General features: G+C 32.4%; 2 protein-coding genes, 2 long non-coding RNA genes and 1 pseudogene across 5 annotated transcripts; 2 read left to right on the top strand and 3 right to left on the bottom strand.

Moving 5' to 3' along the window:
- Nucleotides 1–4,959: 4,959 nt before the first annotated feature.
- LOC145642533 (protein FAR1-RELATED SEQUENCE 5-like) lies at nucleotides 4,960–8,165 on the bottom strand. Its single transcript, XM_081693739.1, has 3 exons — nucleotides 7,707–8,165; nucleotides 6,296–7,287; nucleotides 4,960–6,159 (listed from the first exon to the last, which is right to left on the bottom strand). Exons 1-3 carry the CDS (start codon nucleotides 7,897–7,899, stop codon nucleotides 4,960–4,962), a joined length of 2,385 nt encoding a protein of 794 aa, XP_081549865.1. The 5' UTR covers nucleotides 7,900–8,165.
- Nucleotides 8,166–8,187: 22 nt separating this feature from the next.
- Nucleotides 8,188–10,776, top strand: LOC145641503 (protein ENHANCED DISEASE RESISTANCE 2-like; annotated as a pseudogene). The gene is made up of 2 exons (XR_014115450.1): nucleotides 8,188–8,822; nucleotides 9,645–10,776. The product of XR_014115450.1 is annotated as a protein ENHANCED DISEASE RESISTANCE 2-like (transcript).
- Nucleotides 10,777–14,231: 3,455 nt separating this feature from the next.
- On the top strand, nucleotides 14,232–15,189 carry LOC145642532 (uncharacterized). Its single transcript, XM_081693738.1, has 2 exons — nucleotides 14,232–14,245; nucleotides 14,532–15,189. Exons 1-2 carry the CDS (start codon nucleotides 14,232–14,234, stop codon nucleotides 15,187–15,189), a joined length of 672 nt encoding a protein of 223 aa, XP_081549864.1.
- A 1,483-nt stretch (nucleotides 15,190–16,672) lies between these two features.
- Nucleotides 16,673–20,586, bottom strand: LOC145555573 (uncharacterized). The gene is made up of 3 exons (XR_014091512.1): nucleotides 20,457–20,586; nucleotides 20,291–20,378; nucleotides 16,673–16,993 (listed from the first exon to the last, which is right to left on the bottom strand). It is a non-coding gene; the product is annotated as an uncharacterized LOC145555573 (long non-coding RNA).
- A 936-nt stretch (nucleotides 20,587–21,522) lies between these two features.
- LOC145555572 (uncharacterized) lies at nucleotides 21,523–24,806 on the bottom strand. Its single transcript, XR_014091511.1, has 3 exons — nucleotides 24,565–24,806; nucleotides 24,396–24,483; nucleotides 21,523–21,852 (listed from the first exon to the last, which is right to left on the bottom strand). It is a non-coding gene; the product is annotated as an uncharacterized LOC145555572 (long non-coding RNA).
- Nucleotides 24,807–25,157: the final 351 nt, after the last annotated feature.

Here is a 25,157-nt window from a genome sequence, read left to right as displayed (position 1 = left end):
TTCATGTATGATTTGTTAATTGTGCTTTATATAATAATTATAAAAATTGTTAAAGGTTACTATAATATACATTTTGATTTCTTTTGTATACAAATGTTGTCAAAGGATTGAAGAAGAAAACTAGAGCTAAAAAGAAAAAGAATGCTCCTGAACAAGATGTTTCCAGAGAGCTTCATGAGCATCAGGCAACTGGTTCACCTTCGTCTCGGCAAAAGAGAACTCGAGAAGATGAACCTGAATCTAGCGTTCGCGCTACTGCTCTTGTACGTGTTAAGAGGCAAAGGACAAGAACAAATGCAGTTGAAGCTGGTGGTGATGTACCTATGTAAGTAACTTTGTTTACTTTGTAGTGTTCTGAAAAAATTAGATTCAACGTGCATGTTTGTGTGACTTTGCGTTATTATTTCTATTTTGCAGATTGCGACCATTTAAAACTAAATGTAGGCCTTTGCAATTGGTTGACTTGATGTCTAACTTTACTGATGCTCAAAAACTTTCTGTGAATGAAATCGGCTTTGGAGGGTTATTATCATTGAAATTGAAAAGGAATCCTACTAGTATGTATAGGTGGCTAATTGACTGTTTTGACTATGGTAGCTGCATGTTTTCAATAGACAATAGTAAGGAGTTTGTGGTCACTGAATATGATGTTTATGACGTATTTTGCCTTCCTTTGAACCCTAATAATGTTGAGGAGATACCTCGATCTGCTAATAAAAGTAATCCTGACTTTGTTTTCAAACATAATTGGAGGTTGAATTTTGGGTTGGCAGATGAAAATGACCAAATTCCACTTAATTTGTTAGAGGATAGGATACCTACTTTAGATCAAGGTGGTGATGAGTTTAAGCAACTCTTTGTTATGCATGCAGTATCCTCTTTTCTGGCTCCTACTTCTAACCGAACTGCTGATCTTAGGATTGCTAAGGCAATTGATGATGTTGAACAAATTAAAAATTTGAATTGGTGTAAATATGTTCTTGAAAAACTGTGTGAAGGTGTTAAAAGTTACCAAAAAGGAGAAATTCAAAACTGTTGTGGTTGTATTTTGATGTTGGAGATTATTTACTTTCATAGGTTGAGATTTAGGAATGTTGAATTAAGTACTTCTTTACCCTTAATTCAACATTGGAATGATGAGTTGATTAGGGACAGAATTAAGAAGGAAAAGTTGTCGAAAAGTTTTGGTTCAGGGATTTTGCTCTGTGATGTGTATCCTGTTAGTCGTAAGCTGAATTTACAGGATGCTCCCGTATGTACTACAGCAGGAAGTGTGGGAAATGTTGAACATGTTAGGGAGGGTAATGATGGTACAATACAGTTTAATCTCCCACCGGGTTCTATGTCAGATCAGGAGATTCATTCATCTGCTATTGATGTAAGGAATTTCTGACTTTTATTCCTTTTTTTTTTTTTTTGAATTATTGGATTTGATTTCAATATTTATACATGATTTTTTAATCTCTTTGCAGCCTGTTCATGAACAATTTTTGTTCATGAAAAGAGATATGAATGTGATATCTTGTTTTTACAATGACAAGATAAAGGAGATTCTTCTTTCACGCCACAATGAGATTCAAAATGCTACCGGTGTTAATGATTCTCAGGATGATCGTTTTTTTTTGGATCCTCAAGTTCAATCTGTGATTGATGAGATCTCTGAACTTGCTATTTGGGTGACAAAAATGCCCGAGGTGTTGGATCAAGTTTCTGCATTTGAGCAAAACAAGACAAATGAAGGAAGGGAGGAAATTAGGGAGGAAAATAGGGGAACTTTACCTGTGATTGGCTTTGAAAATATTATTACAAATGGAGGGTCTAGGTGTTCGATTTCTTTAAATTGGAAATCTGATGAAAGGCTTATTGTTATTTCACACTTTTTGAAGTCAAATAACAAGGAAATGAAGCTATTGGATCCATTAGTCTTAGAGATTGTTGACTATTGCATTATCAATGATTCTTGTTTGCCTCCTAAGTAAGTAAGCTTTTACTTGATTACATTGTTTTTCTTTTATTTTTTTATTTATTTACGAAACACTTTTTTAATTCTTATTTTATATTCTTTGACACAGTGAACTATTGGTATGCTTTCATGAAAATCATTTGATTCAAAGGCAAGAGTTTTACACATTAGGAGAGCCTTCTGAAATCATGAGCAGTAGTATTTTGGATTGCTGGGCGTTGCTTCTCAATGAAAATCAGAAATTTGTTAAGGATGGACCTCGAAAATTGTACTTTGGTTCTTCAATTAGTGTGAGTTTTTTTATTATTTCAATGTTTATACATGTGTTTACTTTTCACTTATTTTTGTATTTGTTTAAATGTTATGAAGGTTACAATAGTAGAAGCTGCCTGCAGTGATGACAATTCACAACTAGTGGACAATGTATATCAAGAATTGGAGGAGTGGATGAAAATAGCTCATGATTTTGATTTGTCAGAAGTGGAGCTGGTAATACTTTCTTTTTTTGATGCTATGATAATATAGTTCCTTTTTTTTATGTTGTAGTTACCTTTATTTAAATGAGAGTGCATATTGTAAAATACTCTTAGAAAGTCTACATTATAAATTTTTTGTGACCTTAATTATCAGTTGATAAAGGGTGCCATTTTTAGTTTGACATTTTCAGAATGAATGAATGGTTTTGAATTGAAGAGTATCAGTGGGTGCCATCACTGGCATACTTTATGACTTTCAGATATATTCTCTATGAATAGAAGGGGACGATTTTAGAAATGCACTTATCCAACTCTTCGCCCTTTAGCTATTGATTTGATTTTGGCTGATCTTGTAAACAGTTGCAAGCTTGGTTTGTGACCTTAATTATGTGTGTTTTGGTATGTATTAACTCCTATATGTAACACTTAACTACTCAAAGAACCCGTGTACAGAAAAATAATTTCAAATAAGAGAATTTGAGGGAAGAAAAATAATTTTGCTAATTATGATATCTTTGTTGCAGATATTTTTACCTTGTCTAAGTGGCAATCATTATTGCTTATTTGTGGTGAATTTGACTCAAGGAAAAATTCAGTTTATTGATAATCTGAATTATGATGAGAATGGTCGTAACTTCTTCAAAAAGTTATCTAGTTTCTTGGTATTACTTTCTCACTCTTCCATATTTTTACTATATTCTTGTCTAAAGGTTTTTACAGTGAGTTTTAGTAATTAGGATTTGGACAAATGTGACTGTGATCTGATTATATGATTTTTTGGTAGTGTGATATGATCAGTACCTTCTTTGATCAAAGACTTACTCAATCTGGAGCTATGGTTGACTATGCTTTGGAGTTTCCTACTTTGAATTGGAGATCTAGCAAAGATAATTCAGATTCTGGTGTTTATACTATGATGAGTATGCTTTTATTCAATGGAGCTGATGAGTTTAAATGTGAAATTTTAAAAACAGTTATGATTCTATTCCTTTTAACTTATTTCTTTTATTTCTTTTAATTAATATCACAATATCTTATATCGATTATATATTTTTTTTAGGCTTCAAATAGGAAGATTCTCCGGGTTCAAATTGCTGCATCTTTACTGTTATCTGATATGAATGAAGCTAGATCAAATGTAATTGGTAAGGTGGCTGAATTCAAACCTGATAGGCAGCATCTTTCAAAAGAGGTTGAAGAAAGAAGGAAGAAAGAGATTGAGCAGAGGAAGAATAAGAAGAAGCAGACTGTAGACAAGAAGAAGAAAGGAAAGGCTTAAGATATCATAATTTTCTGAAACTAACCAAGGAAAGGCTTAACATTGTGAAACTGATTTTTAAACTTAGTTGTTATCATAATTTTTTAAACTAAGCAAAGTACTTTGAAGAATGTATAGCTAATTAGTATTCATTCAACTTTTGTGTAGGTTATTGAATGAAGAATGGAAAAATATTCATTTTGTGTAAACAAGCTTTTGCCAATATATTATGAAAATGGTATATTGTTTGTTTAATTCAATTATTAAAGATCTCTGTTATCTTATGTCACTATATGTTAAAATAAAGTCACTATATTATTTATAAGGTCATTGTTTGGTTCAAAAAGGTCACATTTACCATAGATCACTATATGTTAAAATAAAGTCACTATATCATTTATAAGGTCTTTAGTTGGTTTAATATGTCACTTCATTACCATAGGTCACTATATGTTAAAATAAAACCACTATATTATTTACAAGGTCTTTGTTTGGTAATAAAAGGCTACTTCCTTTTCAATATTTTATAGTGTCAAAGGTATAAGGACTATGTTTTAAATTAATGGTAATTATCATAGGTCACTATATGTTAAAATAAAGTCACTATTTTATTAATAAGGTTACTATTCTAAATATAAAGGTAACTAAGTCAAAATTATGGACTATGTTAACTAATGGTAATAAACTAACAATATATATAAGGGTATTATATAAAGATTACTATATTAAAATAAAGATCACTATATTGTAAAAAAAGATTACTATTCCAAGAAGTATATACCTCAAAATTAAAGGTTACTATGTTAATCATAAAAGATACTATAATAATCAGTATTTAAGATTTAAGCATTTCAATTTCTTGATTTGTTATCTGTTGATCACAGGAAACATTGAAACAGCTATAACAACTAAAAGGAGCCTTCTGTGTAGGACCACAAACTACCAATTAACAACAAGTTTAGAGAAAAAAGGTTTGTGTATAAGGTATTACAGTACTCATGTGCTTTATTCCTTGTTTCTTTGAAAAGCAATAATTACAATTAAGATCAAATCAAAAGACATAATACTATAACAAAGGACACTATGTCAATCATAAAAGACACTATATCATAAAAAAAGACACTATATCTTAAAAAAAAAGAAACTATATAAGTATTTAAAAGATATAAAGTTTCCAAGAATGAAATTACAAATAAAAGGTAACCATGTAACAATTCAGGTTACTATGATAAAAAATATTAATATTTGGTGTCTTAAAACTATCAAAGCATATACTTATTATTAAAATTTGGTGTTTTGGCACCAAATTCTCTATGTTTCCTCCTCTTCCCCTTTTTCATGTAGTCATAGCTTCCTGGAATCCTTTTATTTGATTGGCCTCCTTTAGTTTTTGCACGATCTGGGTCTAGTACTTGAACCACATTAGACGAAGTTGCTTCTGAATTTTCTTCTACACCTGTAGTGTTCTCAGAATGGTTGTCAGTTGACTTCATAGCAGAAATAATCTCATCAATTGCACTTGAATCTTTTGCATAGCTTTCTTCTAACACTTTCCTTGCTTTTTCAAACTTGTGGCTCTGAAGGATTAAACTATAATACTTCCTCACCATGTGTAGCCGCCAGGGTGTGAAGTTGTTTAATGTCCCCTTCTTCCTTTGCTCTGCCTCAATACTCTCCCAAACTTTATCCTTAGCCACTTTAGTCCACCTGATAGATATGTATTGCTCTGGGATTTTTTCAACAGAATGCATGTGTAAGATTCTAAGGCTATGGAAGCATAACCAACCTGACTCTTCAAAATTCTTGCATGGACATTGAATTGTTTGGTTAACAGGATCATAAGTTACTGCTTGAGTTGTGCCATCTCTGCCTTCAAGGTACACTTGGTAAACCATTTTGTCTCCATTAATGAATAGCAGTTTAGTTTGTGATCCAATGGCTAGGTTGAATTCTTCTTCAAAGTCCCTGAATAATGTATGTGTATAAACCTCAGCAGCATGTTTTAGTAAGGCAGACATTGGATAGCTTGAAGTAGGAATTGATTTTATGCTATTGAACTCATAAAAATCCTCATTCCTTCTCCAAGTCTTCACTGTGTTCTGAAATATGTTGTAGAATTCTGTCAAACTTGTTTTCTTGTTTGCTTTGAATCCCACTGCATGATTTGTGCTCTCACTTCTCTGTGATGACAAGATTCCCGCGGAGAAAAAGTCCTTACTTAGAGCTGTTGACCACTTGTGCTTCAGTGAGTATAACCTTTTGAACCAACTATTGTTTTTCAGTTTGTACTTTGTCATCATTGAATCCCAACATACTTCAAACTGAGCTTCATTAATACAACCACTCAAACATTTCATGAAAGCAGCTTTGAATGTATCATCACTCTTCAAAACTCCAAATCTTGTTACAGCATTTTGAATCAAGTGCCATAGACATAATCTATGTCTAGTATTTGGAAATACCTGCACATTTTTATACAGTTACTAGAGTTTTAAAAATGGTTACTGCATTTAAAATAGAGGTAACTAAATATAATTTCAGTATAAACATATTTATATGTAGTGGTATTCAAAAAGTTCCTTCAAAAATAGAAATTACCTTTGGTATTGCTTTTGCCATGGCTGCATCTTGGTCCGTAAACAGTGAGACAGGACATTTACCACCCATTGCCTTTTTGAAGGTCTCAAATAGCCACACAAATGAATCCGTGGTCTCATCACCAATAAAAGAACAAGCAAACATAGTGTTCTTCCAGTGGTTATTTATTCCTACAAAGGGTGCGCAAATGAGGTTGTAACGATTCGTCCTATAAGTGGTGTCAAATACAGTGACATCCCCATATATTTTGTAATCTTCAAGCATCATGGAATCCCTCCAAAACAAGTTACAAACCCTTCCTTCTGTATCCAACCTTACTCTGAAAAAGAAGTTAGGGTCCTCAGAATAAGCTTCTTGTAATTTATCACAAACTACTTGAGAATCTCCTCCTTCAATAGCCTTTATTTTCAGTTTATAACAATAATTCATGTGGTCTTTCACTGTATGACCAATAGCATCTTCTCCTCCAGCTTCATTTGACATGTAATTAAAGGATTCCATAGGTCTTAGTCCAGATTCTTGCATGGCCTCAATCGCTTGCCCTTTAATTCCAGTCATTGCACGCTCTGAACGGTGGAAATGATTCCATTGTGGTCTAGTGAGTGGATGATTGTGCACCAACACATGCTGAACTATCTCAAATTGCCCCTCCTCATTCAATTTTGCTATTATCAAAGCATTACAGTTTGTCCTTGTTATTGGAACTCTCCTACTTTGTCTTGTTTTTTTTTTAACTGAAGAACTCTCTTCTGTCAAGAGTTCTTCTGGAATTTTTTCCTTCTTTTTACCAGAATTTCTTAGTCCGGCTGCAGAACATACAAAGAACTTTTTGGTGATGATATCTTTAGTTCCAACTTTGCTTGTTTGTTTTGCTTTTCTAACACTAAAACCAACAGCAGCAGCATGTTGACAATACAATTCATGTATTTCCGCAAGTGTTGCTCGAGTTTCTCCTACTAACCAACCACTAATCTCATCGTTATTACTTGCACCTGGTATTTTTTAAAAAAATAGATCACTATACTATCACTAAAGGCAACTATGCTACTTAAAAGTGGCTTTGCATGTCAGAAAAGCTTTAACAAGCATCATATAATTACCATGTATTTGTTTTAAAAAAATAGATGACTATACTATCATTAAAGGCAACTATGTTACTTAAAAGTGAGTTTGCATGTCTATAAACCTGTAATTTTCAATCAACATAAATTACGCATAATCGCATAATTCACAGTTGCATAATCGCATAATTCACAGTTGCATAATCGCATTGCATAATCGCTTAATTCACATTATCAAATTAACAAAATACCTAAACGCCTAATTTAATTTTCCAAACAAACAATTGCATAATCGCAATTCAAATTATCACATTCTAAAATTAATTGCATATAAATATATCGTATAATACCTTGAGATTGCATTAGAGGTTGATTTTCCTCATGAACTTCATTCTCATCCTCAGCTTCAATAATAGTTTGCTCTTCATCTTCAACAGCTTCGTTCAGATCGAAATCGATGACATTGATATCAAAGTTTTCTATAGTGTCCTGTATACTTTGGTTTAGATCCATTTCAATTGATTTTATAGAAGAATTCTCCATAAATTTTGAAGAAATTGATTGATTAGTCTGAAAATAAACCCTAGAATTGAGTAGAAGTAGAAGGAGAGAAATGAAAATTGGAGCTCTGGGAAAGTTGTTAATGGCGTCGAAAATAAGGCTTGGGAAATAAGTTAGTAGGCTGTGGCAGAAGAGATATTAGTAAGCTTGAGAAACAAGTCAGAGGGCTGGGCTGGGTTTTGTGGCAATTGGCACGTGAGACCATAAGGTCCACAATAAATTTATTGTGGACCAGGTCCACCCAAGAATTTTTGTCCCATACAATAGAATAATATGATATCATAAAATATCCTAATTTTCAATTCATGAGTTGTTATTGCTGTCTATTAGAAGGATAGATAGAACAAGGCACACGAGCCCTTTTTATTATATTTAACCTCTCCCAAAATATAAAGGACTTATTTTCTCACCTACCAATAAAAACAAAAATAAATATATAAATTTCTGTTATCTCGATTTTCTTCAAGAAAATTAGAAAGGTCCAATTACTCTACTCTACTACTCAAAACTTTTCTTTTCTCAGAGGGAAAAAAAAAAAAAAAAAGATAATGTGCACAACCAAAAACAATGGCGAAACGGCGTCGTCTACGACGGAGGTAGACTGGAGAGAGGAAACAATCAATGGTGGATCTTTAAAACACGTGGACTTACACAAAGGATCCAACGGCTGGGCATCGCCGCCGGGAAATTTGTTTTCTCTCCGATCAAAACAGTATTTGTCGAAGAAGACCAAGTCTCCGGCGTCCGTGGATTATCTGTTGAAGCCAACCGCCGTTGACTGGCTTCGGTCAACGTCGAAGCTTGAGCACGTGCTGATAATCGTGTTATGCGCGTGCTTCGTTCTCGCCAGGCTGATGGTAGCTTCTTGAAGTCCTTTGTCTTCGCCATTAATCTTCAAGTTCCAGGTTTGTGGTTTTTTTTTTCTTTTTTTAATTTTGCGTTTTTTGTTTTTTTGGAGAATTGGTCGAAATTCGACTGTTTTATTGATCTTGTTATATGATTTTTTCTGAATTTTGTAAAAGAAATTGATATTTGATTGACGGAAAAACCTAAGTTTGATTTTAGTTTTGTTAATTGAACAAATAAGAAGTTGAATTTTGTATGATTCAGCTGAAAATTGCTTGAATTTCTGAAAAATAATCATTATGAATTTGTGAAATAATCGAAAATTAATGAAATTGTGACCAAATTACCTCAATTGCAAGATTATGTTATTTGATTTAATCGACGGAGAATCCTAAGCTCAAATTTCAGGTTCATCTATGTAAAAAGAATTTAAAACAAATTAGGTGAAATTGCTTAGAAGTTTCAATATCACATTAATGTTGTGCAGTTTTATCACAAGTGTTTTCTGGGATAATGTTCCATGAAAGGTTGAAGAAACAGATAGTGCTAAATCTTGATCTTATTATTAAATTCAGATCTGGCTTGATTATTATTATTATTATTATTTTTAGGCAATTTTGTTAGAAATTTTGCTTCATTGAAGCTAAAATTAATTTAATCAAACCTCAATTTTATCATTATAATTTCTAGATTGGTAGTCAAGAAAAAATTTCATCAATCAATTGCAAGATTGCACTTTGAGGGTTAAATTAGCTTGTTTTTCTGCTTTAAGAGTGTTATAATAGAGAATATATGTTATAATTGTGAAATTTAGATGAATTTAAATGATGTTTGAGATCTACTAGTAGCTGAGAAAAAGTATTGTGTGACGAATGTGGCAGGGAGAGAGCACCATAATGCAGTATTCTACTTCTCAACAGACGAGCCGATTCAACCCGGCTCGTTATTAGACCGGTTCATAAATGGCGATGATGCATTCAGAAACAGCCGATTGAAGCTAGTGAACAGAATAGTGAAGGGACCATGGATAGTTAAAACAGCTGTGGGAAACTACAGCGCATGCCTGTTGGGGAAGGCATTGACATGTAGATATCACAGGGGACCGGACTACTTGGAGATTGATGTTGATATTTCGAGCTCAAAGATAGCTGGTGCGATGGTGCACTTGGCGTTGGGGTGTGTTACGTCTGTAACAATTGACATGGGGTTTGTGGTGGAAGGTCAGAGTGAGGAGGAGTTGCCGGAAAAGTTGATTGGGGCGGTGAGGATTTGTCAAATGGAGATGGACTCGGCTGAGTTTGTTGACTCAAACACGCCGTTGTGTAATGGGGTTGGTGTGGGAAGGTTGGGGTTGGCGAAGGTGAATCATGTGGATGGAGAAGGAAGTAGTAGTGATCAATCTCCAAGAGTTCATTCTTAGCAGTAAATTGTTTTTAGAATTAATTACTAGGATTAATAACTAGTAATACTTGAGTTATTGCTGGACAGTCTTTGTATTTAACATTTAAGCTTACATTATCACATGATCAAATGCGTCGAGAGTCATTTATCATACATTCATAAGGCGTCATTGTTGACAATTGTAGTATGGTTGGTTGGTGATGGTTGGTTGTTTAGGTTGGCTTAAGTAAATCAATGTGACTGAAGATGGATAGCCGAGGGACCGGGGTGATTGGGAGATCAACAATTCAACGGTGGCGGATGCGATGATGCAATCGAGAAACAATGGTAGTGAAGATGAGGGGGATGTGTTGGTTATTATTTTGACTTATACTTGTGTACTACTCTTTCAATGCATGAGATGATGTATACACAAAGTGTTAAAGTATGCTGTCAAACCCTTAAGTGAATGGGGACTGATATGATGGTTTGATTTTGTAAGATTGCCAGCCATACCTTTATAAGTTGGAATTTGTCTACATATTTAGTTGGCGTTCTACAAAATTCTTTGCTTTCCACTTGATTTGTACTAATACAGGCAAAAAAATGTTCAAGATTCAAGCTCATTATTTTGATGTTTCTTAAATTTATTTTTTATTTTTTATTTTATTTTTTTTTTGGTGCAAATGTTTCTTAAAGTTTATTACTTGTACTAATGTACTATTCCACTTTAACAGGGGACCATAACTCCAATGCTTATAGTTGGATATTGGTTGTTTAAATGGACACCATGAGGTCGCATTGTCTCAACATGAAACATAAAACATAAAACTCATTATTCTCTTGTTTTTTTTTTTTTTTTTGTTTTTTTGTTTTTTTTTTTTTTTACCTTTTTTGTGGCATCATTTGCTTTATCAAGGCTTTCAAAATGCATGTCTTACCATAAATTTCTTAAGTTGCATATTAATTACATTTATTAATATTTAACTACTTCCTCCATTTTTTTTTTTGATTTATCATTTTATTTATCACACTTGTCATTTGTCAATGCTTAAAGCTATTCATCAATATATTAAATTGTTATTAAGGTTTCGATCGTTGGTCAAGTTTATGGGATTAAAAAAATTGTAATCAAAATTTATGGGAATTTCCTAATAACAAGGGAATTTTGCTTCTACAATAGGAAAAGGGGAATCAGTATAAGATCGACCTTTCCATGGGATTGGGAATGTCTACTTAACTAGGGGATTAGGTAACTAAATCTCTTGTTTTTTTTTTTTGTTTTTTTTTTGTTTTTTTTTTTTTTTTAAAAAAAAAAAGTAACTAAGGGTCTGTTCTCTTACGTTAAAATTCAGTTCAGCTCAGCTCAGTTTAGTTCAGTTTAGTTCAGCTCCTAATTTCCTTCTCTTATAAAATATTCATTTTAGTTGAGTTCAGCTCAGTTCAGTTCAGTTCAGTTTAATTTAGCTGAGTTCAATCAATGAGAACAGGCCCTAAATCCCTACATTTCAACATTTCGTAGGAAGTAAAAAAAATCCTAGGAAGTTCTACTTGTCCCATTTCACCAAACTTTTCCCAACCAAATAACACACAAAACTTGTAATGTATAAGAAGTCTCACTTCTCATGTTATTTTATGTTAACTAAAAAAGCCCTAAGTAAAAAATATAACAACTAGATATTATGATATGATTTATTGAGATGATTTAAATAATCACAAATGAATGTTTTACTCTATGTATATATCACAAAAATGGTCAAAGATGAGTTTGTGAATATTTGAATAATGTTTTACTCTATGATTTATTTGAATGTTTTACTCTACGTATTGATCACAAAATGGTCAAAGATGGGTGTGAATATTTGAATAATGTAAAGTCATACTAGGTTGAGTGAAAAAGAACCGAGAAAGTAGAATTTATCTTACTAGATTTTAATTGAACTATATTTTATTTACTAAAATAAAATTATTATTATCGAACTTTTTTGCATAGGCTATTAGAACAAGATTTCTTTATTTGTTTTTTTTAGGAAAACATAATAGACCAAGGTCTTAACAACGAACACATTTTCTATGTGTCTTGCCATACCGTGTTGCAAGAGTTACTTATTCAGGGGTTATTCAGTCGATCGAGATTATTCGGTTATGGGTTACTTGTTTAGGAGTTATACGATCGTCACTCAAAGATTATTACTTGATCGGCCAAGGGTTACTCGATTAGTCAGGAGTTACTTGGTTAAGGGCCGGATTATTCAATCGGTTTGGAATCTATTAACTATTACTAAAACAGATGTTGGTGACATCACCATTGCCCATGTGTCGGTTTCTTAATAAAATTTTCCCGCCTAAATGCAATGAAAATGTCATCTTTTTTTTTTTAAAGCTATCATATTTAACATTTTTGAAATTTAAATATTGGAAACTTCTACATTACAACTAAAATCTATCAATTTATCATAGGATATTGAAACAATTTTAAATAGCACACTAATAAATGACCTATTACATTAAACTATGAACATATAAGGGGTTCGGAACATTGGCAAACTGATCCCACGAAGAAAGATATTATTTGCTGTTGTGCTTAAATTAATTGTCTTACTTACATTGAATTGAATTAGTAAGAAATCAATAATACTTACTCCGTAATTTTCTAAATGAACTACGTGCTTTAAAATAAAATTAAAAAAAAAAAAACTATATGCTTAAATTCGAAATCATCAATCAAAATGGCAAGGATTGTATTCTTGCCACATGTTGCCATGTCACCTATTCTTAATAATTATACATCAATGTTTTCTCATAAAAATGTATAATTTATTAACATTAATATTTGAACCCATAACCTCATATTCATTAAAACTAAACTTTAACTAACCCCCACTCCAATAACATCTTATGATGATAAAATTGTATTAAAAAGTGTTATTCATGTTCATAATTTCTAAAATTTTAAATATGAACTTATATGTGTATATTTTAACAACAATATGATTGCAAAATTAGTTTCATTTCTTTGATTAGTTACTCAACCATAATTCATATAGGTTATAGTTAATTAAAATATATAACCCAAGAATGCAAAATAATTTTAAAGATTTTTTCTTTTTAACCAAAAAATATGTTTACCAGAAGGAATTTATAATTTATTATGATAGCTGAATAATAAAAAAAAAAATTCCCTTTAACAAATAAAACAAACTGATACAATATATCATTTAAGTTGCAGCATATTAAATAATGAATTTTGATGTTCAATAATATTTAAAATATTTAACAAATGGTATAATTTTATAAAGCCACCAATTTATATTTCATTTGCTTTATTTTGTTGTAATATTTTATACACAAACAATGCAGAAAAACTTGTATGAACCTGGTTCACAATAATATTATTGTGGACCCGAAGTTTTACATGTGCGTAACTGGCTTTGTATTGAACATAGTAACCTTAATTTTAATATAGTAACCTTTAATAAAATTTGTGTGATTTTTAGTATTGTTGCAAACTTAAAGTATGATGTTATGATCCTAATTTTAACCTAGTGACCCATATTATTCATATTGACCGGTATTTTAAAATTTTCATTTAAAATTTTTTATCTCTTATGACCTTTATAATTAAAACACAATCACTTTTATTTTAACATAATGACCATTATTTTAACATAGTGACCTTTTTATTAAATTAATAAAACGACCATAGTATCTCTATTATAAGTGGTCCACAATAAATTAGTGTGAACCACATCTATTTAAGAGTTTGTACAAACAATGACCCGGGGCATCGCCTGGGCCAAAAACTAGTTTCTATCTTAAATATACAAAGAGTGGTACAAATTGGCTATGAATTGGAGTATATAAAAAAAGAATAAAATTAAATATGAGAGAAAGAAAGTAGTTATAGATTGGAGTATATATATTAAGATGCACTATCTCCGTATTTTAATAAATATTTCATTTTTTTTCTCGCCTATCAATGCAAATCTTTGGTCAACAATATTTTCAATTATCAATAATTATAAATAATAAAAATCGAAAATTAATAATTGATTTATTGAGATGATTCCAACAAGTAATATAAGACTATGGTTCTCCTTAGGTATAAATCACAAAATTAGTCAAGGTGGGTCAAGTAAATAATACTCAATGTTAATGGAGCACTTAATAAAATAATAAGAGAAATACAAAATGTAACGTAATTTCACTTGTAAATTGTTACACTTAATATAATAAATAAAAGGAATGTAAAACTTTCCTAATAAGTGAATTTAAAATTCTTATTAGGATAGATTAGGATAATTGGATAATCTATTTATTTTTGTTGTTTTATTAATACTAATATATTTTATTATTAAAAAATCTAAAACACCATCATATTGTCCCAGGCTTCTCCCGCAACCTTACATTCCGTTTATTCCGCCTCGAGAGTTTATTAGTTGGCTTCCTCCAATTCCCGGCTTCATAAAAGTTAATACTGATGCAAGCATTAGGAGTGATGGGAAGGTTGGTTATGGAGTAGTTGCAAGAGATGAACAAGGTGTTTGGATTACCGGATGTTGCGGGTATTATCTTGACGATCAATTTGACAAACATGTTGGTCCGAAAGCTAGGAAAGTTGTTAAGGGAGAGATAAAAGCTATATTGGTTGGTCTCTTAATATCAAAAGAAAAGGGTTTCAAACAAGTAGTCATCGAATCAGACTCAAAAAAAGCCATTGATATGATAAATGCAGTAAACAATAAAAACATGTACAACTATTCATGGTTAGATAAAGAAGCTGTGGATATGGTATTGGAGTGTAGGGAATTGGCGAATGAACTACATTATTGTTGCTTTCAACACAAGAAAAGGGAAGGTAATTTTTGTGCCGATAAAATGGCTGAACTTGGCGTTCAAGGAAGTGAAGTTGAGCAGAAGTTTGAGCATCCTCCGGATGAAGTGGTTCCGTTTCTAATCGCGGACTATTGTAGGTTTCCGTTTCCAAGGGGTATTAAGATGACCAAAAAAGAAATCTTAAATATTTGTGACTACTTAACAAAGTAGTAAGTTGCATAGTTGTAAAATGTAGGTAATTAAAGAAATCATTGTATAGTAATGATTAATTAGGAGGAGGATTACTTCGAACTTAAATTAGGGGTTAGTTGTGAGCTTCTGATCTTAATTTAGAAGATCATCATATCAAGTATTTGTTTTGTATTCTTTAATTTTCAAAGAATGAATGTCGTGGTACATACTTGATCATAGTGGTGTGCGTTGCGATTGCTATTCTATTTAATTTGCAATTGGAATATTATTATGTATATGATATGATCAAGACTGTTCATTGTTTGATTTCCAATTTAAATTCGGAGTATTACTTATATGATTAAGATTGCCGGTATTTAATTTGTTCAATCTTAGAAACAATGACAGATTAGATATAAGGAGTAGAGGTTCTTTCGTGTAGATATGAGTCATACGACAACATATATTACAAGTACTCCGATACATTTTACCTTTCAATATTAAGAAATTTATAAATTTAGCACTTTAATTTGGTGGTGTGCGATTGCTACTTTAATTTATAATTCGAGTAGTATTATCTATGATATGATCTAGAGTTCAAGACTGTTAATTGTTTATTTTCTAATCTAAAATCGGTTTTACTTATGGTATGATTAAGATTATTGGTCTTTAATTTAATCATTGTTTATTTTTAAATCTTAGGAACAATTAGGAGTAGTCTTAGATTTTTTTTTCGTGTAAATACGAAAACATATAGTACAAGTACTCCGAATATAGTATATACATGTTTTTAATCTTACTCTGTAATTGGTACAAGAGAAAAGGGTCATTGTACTCCGAACATATTATACAAGTACTCCAAAGAAAAGTGTCATTATATTAGTTTTATGTGAATTGGAAGATGTTAATCATGGATTAGCTCATAATCAAAGTTTTTAATGTTGAAAAAATTTAAAATTACACGCTTAGCTTCACGCCTTTTAATTTCAAAGAAAATTACTCTTGTTAGATCTATAATGATCAAGACTCACATAGTCGCGTTATAAAGATTTAAAAATATATACAGTACAATGTAAAAGATACCTGTATATTCAGTTAAAAATATTTATTCTCTCATACAAAAAGATTGTGTCTATATACAAAAAGATTGTGTCTATATAGTATATACGTAGTATAAAGGATTGATTGAGAACTCAAACTCAATGTCTCACTTGTAGAGTTGTATAGCAACAATATAATAATGTGCTTGACTTTTGTCAAAAAATTCAAAATGTGTAGAAATTAGCCAATTAATTATCAGATTGCTACAATAGTAAAGTTAGGCAAAAGCCAATGAACACTCAAAGCCTCAAAGGCGTTAGATAACAAAAGTAATACTCCTAGTGAAAATGTTACAGTATAAAAATATAAATAACGCAGTAATATCGATCTATACATGATATGTTTTTGTAAATATATCTCAAAATATTTTCAAAATATAATTTCTAAAAAAAAAATCAATTCATGTATACGACAATAGTGGTAAAAAAAATTCAAAAATTGCATTGTGAAACAGAAATAGTATATTGGATAAAAATGTTGATGAGTATATTTTTAGGCCAACTTACAGTTGGTCCATAACAGTGGTGTATATGGTAAAAATGGTGTTATATTCACTTGGAATGTAGAGCAATACATATGTTTCCGGCATTCCAGTTCAAAACCATTGCGCACCCTGATAGCAATAACCAATAAAAACAATGATTCTCTGAAGGAAACTTCCAGGTTGACATTATCTCTATCTTCGTCACATTTCTTCTGTTGTGTGCAGCAAGCAGCGCATATACAGTCAAATAACGTAGAGCTGCACACAAGATAACCACCAAAGTTATGAGGGAAACGTCTATCATTCTCTACACAAGCCTTAAAAAGAAATACTCCGTAGTAACTATACAAATCAACCAACATTAAAAACAGCACAAGGTAAGAGGATAGTGTTTTCTGGTTCACAATGGTGGTTGATAGGAGCCAATACCTAACTAGATTCAACTATTTGAATGAATTGGTTCTATAACATCTTTGATGCTGTCTATGTGTTACTTGGATTTGTATATTTGCGGTAGGCAAAGTAAGAGTTAAAATACAAGGCCTTGGCCACTTGATGAGAAATTTCCATATTCTTGATCCAAAATGAAGTTTCAAGTGTTTTTAAAATCAGGCATGCGTCATGGCCTGTGAGTACTTACGATGAATTGAAGACTCTGAGTAGCATAATCCAATAATGTAACTCAAAATTAGGTATGCAAACAAGAAAATTGCAGTCACGGGACTTCCCTAGGTTTTGGCAGAAACCAAACTTAAGAATTAGGCCACAATATGTACTTTTGACATGGAGACATAGAATAAAGATAAGTGCAATGCTACATAACTGAACTTGATTAAGCAGAAGATATGTAAGCATTCCAGGTACGCGCACAAGGAATATAACATTTAAACTATTGTTCATAACAAACTATACATGCAAATAATGCATTGCCTTTTGTTGTTATTTCCCCTTTATGTATGATTTCCCTAGGATTTTAGAATAGAACTTCATATATAATTTACAGAAAATGTCTGAAGTTCATGGAAGCTTCTAGATTCAAAAGAAAAGTCAATAAATAGGTATTATAGTAATCTGTATCCTATACAATCTATTTTAGAGATTTTCTCAACTATAATAGCTCAAAATTTGAAAGCAGCACATCTCAACATTGAGAAATAAACTATTAGTATTGAAGGCAAACTGGATCAATATTCTTAGACCTCAAATGCTAGACTTCCCTATTGCTGTACATATAACCAAAAACTCCAGGTCCCACATCCGTTTGTCCAGACTCCAGATAATAACTCACTTCACAGTAAAGTTAGGACTAAGAAGTCACAACCCAGGGAGGTGAGAGTAAGAAATCTAATAGAAGATAGGCCATTATGGGAAAACCTTAACCTCATCTCATTTAGTTGGATAAAACAAATATACATAAAAATAAACAAATAAACACACACACACATATCAGATCTGCCTCCACATTTAGACTTTTGTACAATTAGGCTTACAAGTTACAAGTCTTACAACTACGGAGAGAGGATGCCTAACAATCACTTTTTAAATTGCCCAGGTATAAAGAGAAATCTGAGGTATATAATGGGTCATCTCACAGAAGTGACAGACAGAATTGACTAGCAACATTAATTAACCTCCTGCCTGCCATTACTCACAAGTCACAAGGAAAATCCATCAATAGAGTGTGGTTGCCAGAAAGGTTAAACTTCCTGTCCAGGAACAGGGTGAGATAGAGTGGAATCTAGACCAATTTGGGTAATGCAGTCCAGCCAGCCTTTCCGGAAGAAACACAGACAGCCACTATGCGCGCGTTAAATGTTTTCGCTGACTCATTTTGACTTATCGTCATGACTGTCAAACAGCTAACTGAAAGCCATGCAAATCCTCATGGGACCTCATCACCACCATGTATGGTTGATAGGGCCCAGTTGGCAATTACACCTTCCAAACTATGCTTTTAAGTGTGTAAACAAGATTATATAATCTGTTCTTACAAAAAAGTGATTCCACAAATATGAGTCATGAAACTCAGGTCCTCAACTAAGGCACCAACTACTAATTTGAGTACCTGATAAAGCTCTTACAAGTTAAAACCTTCATGTAATCTATCAAATCATTTATCTTTTCCCAGGATCTATCTATCCCCAAATCCATCGATCCACTTTATTTTCAATCGAAAAGAAACTGGTGGAAATTTTTTGTAAGTAACCATTTTTGACCAACAGCTGGACACTTGGACAATGAAATTATCAAATCTCAGAAATGCAGCTTTTAAAGCTTAGCCTAAGTAACGTTTATGCTATAAGGAATTCCCTCCCTACCGCCTACTAGAGTGATGTATTCCAAGAAATATAATTCAGAACTCAAAATGAAGATATGCTTCATCAAAGGTAACTATATTAGAAGGGAATGACTTAATACCATCCAATAATTGTGTAGAAAACTACCATGTTTAATGACATAGAGAATGGGGAGGAAACGATTCTCAAGCTCACCATTAAAAACCTCATAATCTGAGCTTCAATTGTCTGGGTCTTTTGAAACTGAATTCATGGTCTAAACTTAGGAAAAGCATGGCATTAGTAATTCTTCCATTAACAAGCTGAATGTCGACCATCATAAACTAGAATAGACCTCTCATGTGTTGAAGCATGAGATACATCCACGACCAACAATGTTTCCAATGTCCATAATGATTCAAGATTCAAAATACATTTGTTACTCATGTACCACGCTCTAGCCTTCACAAAGAGTTAAACATATGACACGTTCTGTTAATTGGAGGATATTCGCCATTGAAATAAACCACTAAAGAGATGGAGGAATCAAATAATTTCTCCTTTGGGTAATATTTAAATACTCTGATACTATCAAAATAATTTGGTGATACTAGAACTCCTTCCTATGCATCGATTATGAATTAGCTTGAAAAAAAAAAGAACAACTAGAAAAGTATAGGTTTCTCTAAAATACCCTAGCAATGTGAAGACAATTTGCTAATCCCCATTATCATCATAAAGCGAAACTCACGTATAACAGAAAAAGAAATGAATTGCTCAATATAAGCCTACTAGCAAGGGTAGTTCAACACGATAATTTTTACTGAATAAAGAAAACAGATGTCTACTCTTCTTTTGCTAATGGTATATTAGAATTGAGATGGAGGGAGCACCAATTTGCGCTAAAGTGAAGTTACCGAAAGGTCCGAAACTAATCATTTAGTTATGCCGCGCAACAATAATCAATCAAATTTACGCCATAAATCAAGGCCTAGGCACAAAAGCAACATAATTGGTTACAAATCAACTAGATAAAACCCTATAAACACTAAACCAATCTCCAAATTAGTTTCTTCACAACAAATTAGTCATCACATTATCAAAAAAACGAACGAATTCGCTTCACATTTTGTCACTAACATCAAGAAATTAATGCAATCAAAACAAAATCACAACAATCACAATCACAATCACAAACACAAAAGCTCAACGATTCAGTTCAATTGAAGAATCAACAACAAAAAATAGAATCAGAAATTAGGTTAGCAGAGGAACATACAATGCAAAGAGAGATAGAATCAGTGTTGTTTGGATCTTCCAGAAAATGGTTGCTGCTTCTCAGTAGCTAATCTGAACATCCAGTAAACCTGAAACACAAAGATCAATCAAAGTAAGAAATAGAGAAAATTGCAACGAAGAAGAAGGAAGAAGAGTGAGGTTGGTACCAAAGCTATAAGATGAGCAGCCATGAGAAGGACGACAAAAAATGGGACTAATTCCAGAAATCCTGCTTTGGTTGTTGATTCATGTTGCGCCATTTTTATTTTAGGAGAGATTGTGTTCTTTGTATGTAGTATTGACGTATTGTAGTGTGTGCCTCCAAGAATTTGACTTTGTTTATACACCCATCCCGCTAGCCCGATTCGGGCCCAAGTCAGATGTAACGCGGGTTCCGACAAGACTTATTTTATTACGGATTTAGACAAGACTAAAAATGCATTTTTAAATCCCGCATCAACAAAATTATTTGGTCTAAGTGTCTAACCTATCAAAAATTGTTTAATTTATAGAGAATGGCTCAATTGATCTCCTTAAATTGATAAACATATATTTTGGGCAAAATAGTAAAATATAGGGGTAAAATTGAGTAAAACTACCAATACGGTTGGCAGTTTTATCGAATTTATCCCTAAATATAATGTTTTTGTTCCTTGATAAACAATTACAAAAGGTTATAAACTTGTGTATATTCTCTACTTATTTATAACTTGGTAAAATGTATTTTATCTAACTTAAATTAAATAGCTTAAGTAAAATGAAACAAATAAACCCAAAACGTCTAAAGTATCATTTTATTTTATTATTATTTTTTTTTTTTTGAAAGCAAAGTATCATTTTACTTTATAGGTCATACACTGTTACGAAGTATTATTTTAATAAACAGCTAATGTTTCTAATCTTTGTATAATCTTGTAAATTTCAATATCAATATGACTATATCAAGTATCTATTCGCATATTTTGCAAATGTATACATGATCAATGCAAAGGCAACAACAACATATAACATACCATACAAAATTTTCAATGTGTCCGAAATAAATCTTATTGTGGTACTTCATTAAAGGATAAAAAAATTGAAGAAAAAGAAAATTTTCCACAGTAAAGTTTTTATTGCATGGTAAATATAGTGTTATATAGGAAGGATCCGAAGAATAATGTGGTATGAATGTATGATAGTCCAAAGGGAGGGATTAAGTTTTTAACAAGTTCAACTAGGGAAGAATATGAGTATCCAAATTGTAGACAACAAATCAATAAATATGTTAGCCAGATTGTATTTACGAGATTACAGAGTACTGAGATACACACTATTTGAATGGCTGAATTAACATTTCTAGATTAAAACGCATTCTTGCTCAAATGTTAGATTTTACATTTTTACATTCAATGTTTCCAATTCCATTATATCAGCAACATCAACACTTCCACTCTGGAACTTGGCCTTACAGAGCAATAACCTACAAAATAATGATTCTCTGAAGGTAACTTCAAGTTTGGCACTATCTCTATCAGTGGCACGTTCTTCTTGTTGAGTGTAAATAACCCTTTAGTTGTAGAGCTGCACACAGGATAACCATCAAGTTTATGAGAGAAATGTACTACATTCTCTGCACAAAATAACCATCAAACAATTACTTCGTACAAACAAAGGCTGAGAATACAAATCAACATTAAAACAGCAAAATATAGGACATAATTTTGTGTTTGCAATGATGGCTTATAAGATCCAATACCTAAATGGGTAATTTCTTATTGAAATAAAAAAGTAAAAAACCATCTTTCAATATCTTTGATGCTATATACAGTAGTTTGCATATGGCACTTTGGAAACATGTTTTTGTGGCTGGCACTAATAGGAGTCTAAATGTCATCTCATCTACTTAATGAGAGAGTTCTGTGCTTTTGATCCAAAATGAAGTTTCTAGTGTCCACAGAATCAGATAGGGCCATGGGTACTTATGGTGAAATGAAGACTAACATTTCAATAATGTACCCAAGAGGCCAAGACTGAGAATTTGGTTTGCAAACTATAAAATTCCAAACGTAGGAGGTAGTGACTGCACAGGGTCAGTGTAAACAAAAGGAAACACAGAGAAAACAGCTGAGCCACTGCATCAAATTAAAACATGCAGTACAGTCATAAGGCTTCCCTAGGATTCGGCAGAAAAAAATAATGAAGTATACACGGTGAAAAGGTTAGTGCAGGAATGCTGTACTATTTTAATTGAACAAGTAGAAGCAGTTTAAGCAGACATGATGAGCCATAAGACATCTAATTTTTAAATCCGATATAAGCCATTCTATGCATAATATGCACTAATGAGTATCATTAGTTATTAGTCTTATTACTTATCACTTTCCCTTTAACATGCATAAAATCCCAAGAACTTCTCAAAAAGGGAGTCATAAATAGTCAACATCTACCATCTGAAAGTCATGTAACTTTCTAAATTCTCGAGGGAGAAATGTCAATGAATAAGTAAAAATTTATCTGTATGACCCTAAACAAACTATGTATACTTGTATTAGATATTTTGCCAGCTATAACAGCTCTGTAAGTGTACTAATAAATTCAAGCTCTCCAAAATAATCTCTATTTCATGCTAATATTCCAAATTTCCAACTTTCAATTGAGGTTCAAAACCAAAATACCACAAGCTGACATACAGTTCACACATTACTGAAATATTCCCACCATGATTATAGACAACCTACCAAAACAATTTTCTCTCAACTGTTAATATGATTACTATGATAAGGGTATATAAGGGAATAATCCGAGGTAGTCAAAAGGTCATCTCACAGAACAATATTGACAAAAATAATCAATTAACCTCTTGCTTTCCATTATTCATAAAGAAAAGCCCTCAGGAGACTGTTTTGGGTAAGCCCAGGGTGTTTATATTCCTGTCTGGAAACAGGCTGAGATGGAATGGAAATCAGACCAATCTGGGTTATACTGATAGACAGCATTCCAAAAGAAATGAAGACTGTACATACTACTATTCTACTAACCATGTATTGGACAGTTGGACACTGTCATCGGCTCATATTCATTAGCTCAGTACAATCAAAATGCTGACTAAAAGCCTTGCAAAACCTCATCAGAGTCATCTCCAACATGTAAGGTCGATAGGGTGGGCATACATCCTTGTGAACCTCCACAAAGGCACCAACTTTCAATCTTAGAATCTAATAAAGTTCTCTATACCTTCATGAAACCTATCCACTCATCTAACTTCTTCAGAGAACCAATCTAACCCAAAACTCCATTATTTTTCTACCACTTATTAAACAGAAATTGGAGAAGAATACTGAAACAAGCCTTCTTGACCTTCAAATCTCAGAATAGCAGCAATTTAAGGTTCAAAAACTAGAGTTTAAGTTACATGAGTACATAAGTGGATGAAAGAAATTGAATCACATTCTCCTATAGGTAATATGTCATCACTAGATACAAAGGAAAATCACCAATGGATCCTAGAAAAGGACAAGTGTGGGTTTCTATCAGAGTATCAGAACACACTAGCACCGTGAAAGTAGATGTTGACTAATCCCAAATATCAGCATAAAGCGAATCTCAAGCTTTATAGAACAAGAAATGAAATCGTCTGCATAAGATTACTAGCATGAGCAGGTAAACACCATGTTTACAGGGCAAAGTGGCTAACTAATTAAAATTTCCTGTTTTCTTATTACTAATGGCAATCAGACAGAGGCAGCACCATTCCGCGTTCAAGTAAAGCTAACCGAGCCATTCATCTCAGCATCTCACTACGCAGCAATAATTAATAAATCAAAGCCTAGGCACAAAAGCAGCATAATTCATAAATATGAAGTAATCTTCAAAATTTGTTTCATTTCAACAAAATCACTCAATCACATCATTGAGTAAACATACGAATTCAACGCGCATTTTGTCACAGACATCAAACAAATTGAACCAATTTAACAAATACTAGTACAACTCAAAGAAACAAAAAAACAAAATCACAGCAATCACACACTAACAAACACAATACACAAGAAGCCTTCAATAATCAACAAATTCAAACAATAAAACAAAATCAAACCAAAATTAGGGTTAGCGGCGGAACATACAATGCAGGAGGAGGCAAAATCAGTGTTTTTTGGATCTTCCAGGAAATTGCTGCTGCTTCTCAGTTGCAACTCTGAAAATCCAGTACACCTAAAACAGAAATATCAACAAAAGTAAGAGAGAGAAAATTGAAACAAAGAAGATGAAGAAGAAGAGTGCGATTGTTGGTACCAAAGCTACGACATGAGCAGCGATGAGAAGGACGACAAAGAGAGGGACCAATTCCAGAAGGCCTGGTTTGGTTGATGGTTGATTTTGCGCCATTTTCAGAGGAGAGAGAAAGAGAAATGGTTGAAGATACTGGAGATTTTCAATTGGAGACGAAATTCATGGAAGAAGAAACTGCTGCGACTGCGATCGTAATTGTAATTGTATTGATATTGTGTCAATGGATCATGGATGTATCGTGCAATCTGATGTTGTCCTTATTCCAATTTTTTTTCATCACATTTCACACACATATAGTGTGGAGGACTGGTAATACTAAAACTTGGCAATTAAACAAGCTATTGTTTAATATTTCATGGTCAATACACAAATTATGCAAAAATTAACTTAATTTTTAAATATTAAGTAGTATAAAATGGTTCATAAGTTTAGATAATTTCAGGAAATATATGTTCAGATAAGCTGTGATAAGGGTTAATTAGGGCTGCCAAGTTTAATTAATAACTAAAATAAATTTTAATAAAAAATCAGGTGAATAGAACACACCCTTAATCAACAAATTTGGATACTGTCAACTCAAATCAACTCAAATTTAA

Source organism: Chenopodium album, chromosome 8 (assembly GCF_948465745.1).
Source record: "Chenopodium album chromosome 8, dcCheAlbu1.1, whole genome shotgun sequence".
Lineage (NCBI taxonomy): Eukaryota > Viridiplantae > Streptophyta > Magnoliopsida > Caryophyllales > Amaranthaceae > Chenopodium > Chenopodium album.
Note: the sequence above shows the minus strand (reverse complement) of the source record. Positions and strands in the feature narration are given on the sequence as shown.